The sequence below is a fragment of the Charadrius vociferus genome, unplaced genomic scaffold (assembly GCF_000708025.1).
Source record: "Charadrius vociferus isolate BGI_N301 unplaced genomic scaffold, ASM70802v2 scaffold43, whole genome shotgun sequence".
Taxonomy (NCBI): Eukaryota; Metazoa; Chordata; class Aves; order Charadriiformes; family Charadriidae; genus Charadrius; species Charadrius vociferus.
The window spans coordinates 6,107,305-6,113,230 of record NW_009648043.1 but is presented as its reverse complement, the minus strand read 5'-3'; the positions used below and the strand labels follow the sequence as shown (position 1 = coordinate 6,113,230).

Sequence of the window (5,926 nt, the reverse complement as noted above, 5' to 3'; positions counted from 1 at the left end):
GGTTCAAATACTCCGGTACCAGGTCCTGCCAAAAATGTATGTTAGAGAGGGAGAAGGAGGGGATCACGAAGGGGAGAAAATAAGAAGGTGGCTCAGGAAACAGGTAACATGTTACACTGATTTAGGAAGATTCAAGAAAGGATTTGATGTTTATCAAATAACCCAATCAAAAATTTTGGAAGTGTTGTAAAATCTGCTACTTCAAGGCAACCTGTAACCTTTTGACATGAAAATGAACCTTTACAAAGTGACAGATTACCTTTTTATTAGGGAGTTTCTTGCGCCTTTGTTTTTAACATCTGTTGTGCTCATTATCAGTGAAGAGAGACAATTTTATGTGGGCTTTGGGTTACAAAGAACATAACTGCATTAATTTTATTTTTATTTTATTTTCATCAATCAGAAAGTGCTAAGTGAGAACAAGGCAAGACGTGAAGAAAGAATTCTTGAAGGCCTAAAGGAAAAACACCGAGGTACAAAAGATTAAATCAATGCACTGAAACTGAATCTCACTTCTCTCGTCACAGGACGGCAATAGTTCTGCACATGTGAATCATGTCACTATTATGAGATATAACAAAATTATTGCTCTAAAAGAGTTGTGCAAACAGTTAATGCAAATCAGCAGCTGGGGCAGGAATATGAGCTGAGTTGCACTGCTTTTAGGGGAGTAGCTCTCCCTCCTTCCTCTACGTCTTGTCTACCTAAAATACAGCCACCTGCATGGGACCATGTCGCTTCTGTGCACATGATGAATGTGCTCACGCACACACGTGTGCACACACAGAGAGCACCTTATCCTACTTATCTCAGGAACTTCTCTATAAAGCTTCCACATAGAGCAACAAAGCAGTGATCTTACACTCAGGGGAGTCTTGTTTAAAAAACGAAATCAGGAGGACTTCCAGACTTCCCCTCTCCACTAAAGTCACTTGGGTTCTTTTACACACTTGAGCTACGTTTTTCACCAAACTCTGTAATTACCTCCTAGAAGTCCTGTGACACCAGCCAGTAGCACCAGTCCTTCTCTAATCTCTTACACTTTATGTACAAAACAGAAAATAGAAAGTTTAAATAATGCTGCTTTAAGTACGATGAAAACATTAAGTGAATTTTATGTCAGTGAAAGATTTCATTTTTTATAATCTCACATCTCCTAGAGCATTTCCCATCCTCCCCCTAAAAAACAGGGAAAATCATTGATGGCATAAAGGTGCACTGTTATCAAATACAATTTTACTACTAATTTTAATTTTTAGTAGTAAGTAGGTTCTGGGTGAAATCAGAATCAAAAAGGGGATTTTCTTCCCCACATCTTTCACGCCCCCGTTAGTTATGCTCTGAAGCCTTATCAGCATTCTCTTGACACATTTTGCTTAATACTGGTATGCCAAAAACATCTCTCTGCAGTAACTCTAGAAAATACCTATATTTAGACAGTCCATGTCAGAAAACAGAAATTGCCAGCAGTGCTTCAGAAGAAACCTGTATCTACTTCCAGGATCCTCCAAAGTATGAGCAGACCTCGAGCGCTCATGTAAATATGGGTAAATCCAGGACATCACCTCCAAATTTGTGGCCGAAGGAACATCAGACTGCAAAGTCAGCCTGAGTCTTCTCTTCCCCAGCCCTGGCTTTCTGGCAGTTCATCAGGCACCAGTAGCTGTAGGTTGCCAGGAGATCTGCCTAGCAATTCCTTCAGCAACTTTCACTGGAGTTCTGGGCTCCAGAAAACTTATTTGGAGGCTACACTAACTTTCTCATAGATTTTTGGTAAGGAACAGAAGGGATTGTGATAAGTCTGCTCTTTCCTTGCCTTCCAGGTCCTACTTGTGTATTTTTTTACATATCCACGCACATAGATAATGCGGTTCTGTATACTGTGTTGCACAGCCATTATAAAGATAATATTAAGGGGTAGATTTGGAATCATTACCTGTTTGTGAGGTCTGTTTGTGAGGTCTCCGTCTGCCACCGTGTTGTTACTGGATGCACTTTAATTGCTGTCCTGGTCATTTGTGAACTCAGCATGCCAGGTCTAAATTAGCAATGGATGTGTGTACTTTCAGGCTCTACATACTAAAATGAAAAATAACACTGAGAACAGCAATAATGTTAAACCGCTGGGCAAGAGGTGGGGGAGATCTCGGGGGACTATGTATGGGTGAAGGGGCATCTCTCTTTTCCTAACCTCCCTACCGCTGCCAGCCTGAGCTTATCAGAAGCCCAAGACTTATCTGCTGAGACGTCACCTCATAGAGAGATGCTGCAGTGTAATGGGACGCTGTACCAAGAGTGGAAGGACACCAGCCCTGAAGTCTGGGGTCTCACTGTGCATCTCTCCTCATGTCCTTTCTTGCTGAGGGTATGGTACTCTCACAGCCCCCCACACTGCAACAGCTCTGCTCGGGCACTGCTGCTTTGCCAGGGAATGGGACACGACCATGGCTTGTCTCCAGCCCTTCCCCGCTGCCAGAGCAAGCAGCGGTGCCCGCAGGACAAGGAGGAAGGGATCGGGGCAGAGGAAAGAGGCACGGGATGGCTGGGTTGGGTCAGGCCTCCCAAGGCACAAACCTGTTTTTGCAGATGCTGCAGTATTGCGCTATCAATTCCCAGTAACCCTGGCGGCGTGCGGAGCCGCGCATGGAGAACTGCGATACAGCTGTGCTATCGGGGTATTGCCCCGCACTGTGTGACTGATAAGCGAGCGCACAGCAAATCACAGCTCCCGACTGAGTGGCAGCGACCTTTACTCTTACCTCAAGGCTCTGCTGGCACGTGATATCTGGAAACAGCCTGGGTGCTTTCCTCAGAAGAGTTTGTCACAGCCAACGCATACAAACCTTGATGACAACACCTAATGCTGACGCGGTTCCAGTTTCTTCCGTGCAAAGACTCGGCATGTCCCCAGTTCCCGGGGCTGATGGGCGTCATCGTGCAGCCAAGCACTGAGGTGGACTGAAAGCACATTTGTTGCATTAGACATGTAGAATGTGCTTGGTCACCAAACGTGACAAATTTCATAGCTGAAGGGATAACCTGATGTAGAGAATGTGGGAGTTTTTTCTGTTTGGATGGCAGGTTTATCTCTGCTCAGTTTTTTAAGACAAGAGGATAATGCCCCCGTTGGACGGTAGGGCCCATACGTATCGGTGGGGTAATGCAGTCTGCCGTGTTGTGTTCACGTCTCTGCTGGGCATCAGAAGTTCCAGGAGAAGGAAAATAACGTGAACAAAGCTTTCAAAAGTGGTGACTTGTTTAGGAGAAGTTACCTTTGTGTGTACTTGCATCTAATAAATAAGATGGCAGACCTTGATTATAGCGAGAGCATTAGCCACTAACTTTTTAAAGAGATAATTGGTCTATCTCTGAAGCATATTATCTGTCAAGTGATCTGCTTATTCACAGATTCTGCACAACAAAGTATTTTCCCTTATCTAACAGTGAATCATATATATATCTCTCTCTGTAAATGACTCTGTCAAGATCACATTAATCATCATTAAACAGTAAATTAGTAAATGTCCAGTCAGGAAATACCACTCAGCTTAGACACGTTTCCTTTTTTTTTTTAATTTTAACAACAGCTTATTGTCTTCTTTTTAAAATGGAAAAATGTGGGCATTTTAGTATGAATAGCCACAGATAGCCCCACCTTGGCCAGAGAAAGTAAGATAAGCAGTAAGTCTAATTTATCTTCGCTGATTTATGGTAAATTTTGATCACTGAGGCTTGCCACTTGACCTTGGCTTGGACTAGGGTTCATTGTCTCTGCATCACACTCACGTTGCTGTCTGTCATGGAGCGAATGGTCTTCCAGCACAGAGGGCTCTCAAGTACCAGTGAATTAGAATGACAGACTTTAGAAACATTTGGCAATTTTCAATATATTTTGGGAGATCAGCAAAGTATTTCCAATTCAGGTCCCTTTGCAGGTTTGCAAAGCACATAACTTGCAAAGTAATTTGTCGTTCCCTTCCTAGTAGCCAACCAACACATCTGCAGGCACGTAGCTCTAGATTAATGGAAATACTCCTGTATGTGTTGCTTTTGCCCAGAGAGGAGAGTATTGCTGGAGGAAAGAAAGAAGTGAGAAGGTGTAAATGGCAGGCATGGAGTTGACAGGCAGGAGAAGGGCAAAGGTGGGGGAATTTGGTGGGGAATCAGGCTGCAACAGCCAGGGAGGAGGTGCAGGGGCTGTGGGCAATGGGGAAACAGGTGGGAAGAGAGGCAGACGGGGGATTCAGACACAAATACATAGTAATCCGAACTTCTTTAAATCGGGTGGTCATGGGAAAATGTGGTTTGCTTCCAGTCACTGCTAGATATCATCACTGGATGATCTCTGGAAGTCCCTTACAATTTATATTAATTTTTTTTTAGCATCAACCCTGCAAATAGCAACTGTTTCAATTTACACGAGTGCATATGATCAAACTACTTAATTGCCATTGTAGCAAAAAAATGAAGACAAAATCAGATCCCAGCATATGGGAACCCAACAGAGAGGTAATTCATTTATGGTATCACATATAAAAAATATGATACAAATAGGACTGGAATTTTTGAAATCAATATTTGTCTAATCTAAATCTTACATTGTTATTAACATATAAAATTCTGCAGCTTCTAGAGAAAAATTCACATATAAGAATTTAGGACCAAAAGCTCCATAGTAATTAAAAAAAAAAAAAAACAACAACAAAACCAACCAAAAACAAAACCAAAACAAACCACAGAGATGAACCCTGTTAAAAGAACTGGCAGAAAAATCTCATTTCAGACTGGGTGATAAATGCATATGGCAGATCAAGAAGCACATAAGAAATACACGGCTGCTAGACCAGAGCTTTGAATTAACTTTAGTAGGTGGAGCCAGGAAGCAGCAATGAGGATAAAACAAACCATGTGTCCTGGAATAATTAGATAATTCTCTGACACAGCCCACACAGTTTTGGCTGGTTCAGGCCTGTTTCATGGCTGGTTCCCTGTGTTCTGATGTCGTCCTCCATCCATTTCCCTCACTCCGGACTAAGTTCCTCTGCAACCACAAGCAGATATTCTCCAGACTAAAATTCAGAACCGAGAAAACAAGCTATATTGGAAGGCTTAAATAGCCCGTGGGGTCATATGGCATCTGGCCAGAACTGGCGATGCTTTGGAGACCCTTTAAGAGCAGGCAAATGAGCACAAAGTAGGAAGGAGACATTATTTTATGGATCTAAATGTACTGCAGCCTATGCTCTTAAAATATCTCAGCACATCCATGGGGAAAAAGACAGGGGGAACACCGCAATTATACCATTATTTCTCAACATTGTTGTACTCTTAAAAACGCACATCTGTCATTTGAGATGATTTATCATGCTCTTTACTTGGAGCTGTTGTCAGTCAACACGGGCTATTTCGCTGGTTTACAACTGTCTCAAATCAAAGTCTTTACAGCGCTGCCATTTTGCCCAGATTATTTTTAGTGCAGGTGTTTCACTTACACAGAAGGAAGCAGCGATATGTTGTGATCAAAGAGGACTTGAAAGTCCAGAGTGCCAACAGCAGCTCTTCATCAGGTGCTAGCTGACTCACTGGCTTTTAATGTGTAAAATGAGTAACTATTATTAAGGTAGGAGTTGATAAGGGTGTTTCACCAAAGTTAACAGAGTGGACAAACGCCGGCCTAGTGAATACTGATGCTGACTGTGGAGCCAGTCAATTAATACTGCTAAAGCATTAGAAGATTTGCATAACAAGCGTAGGGAGTGTTATGATTTAGTAACATCAGTATTTTGTGCCTTCTCTTCTCGCTGTCGATGAAATCACTGCAGACTTACAGGTTCCTCTGCCGGCAGCCCCGCTCTGTCGCGCCCGCCCTCCCCCTCCATCGCCCCTCGCAGCCGCTGTCACCCCCCGGAGGAAAGGGCCAGCACGG

General features: G+C 43.1%; 1 protein-coding gene across 1 annotated transcript in view; it reads left to right on the top strand.

Annotated features, from left to right (window-relative positions):
• Window positions 1-2,444: 2,444 nt before the first annotated feature.
• WNT16 (wingless-type MMTV integration site family, member 16) overlaps window positions 2,445-5,926 on the top strand; it is a 15,016-nt gene continuing 11,534 nt past the window's right edge. The window contains exon 1 of the mRNA XM_009883696.1: window positions 2,445-2,675. Coding sequence (XP_009881998.1) covers window positions 2,445-2,675 — 231 coding nt within the window. The remainder of the gene's footprint in view (window positions 2,676-5,926) is intronic.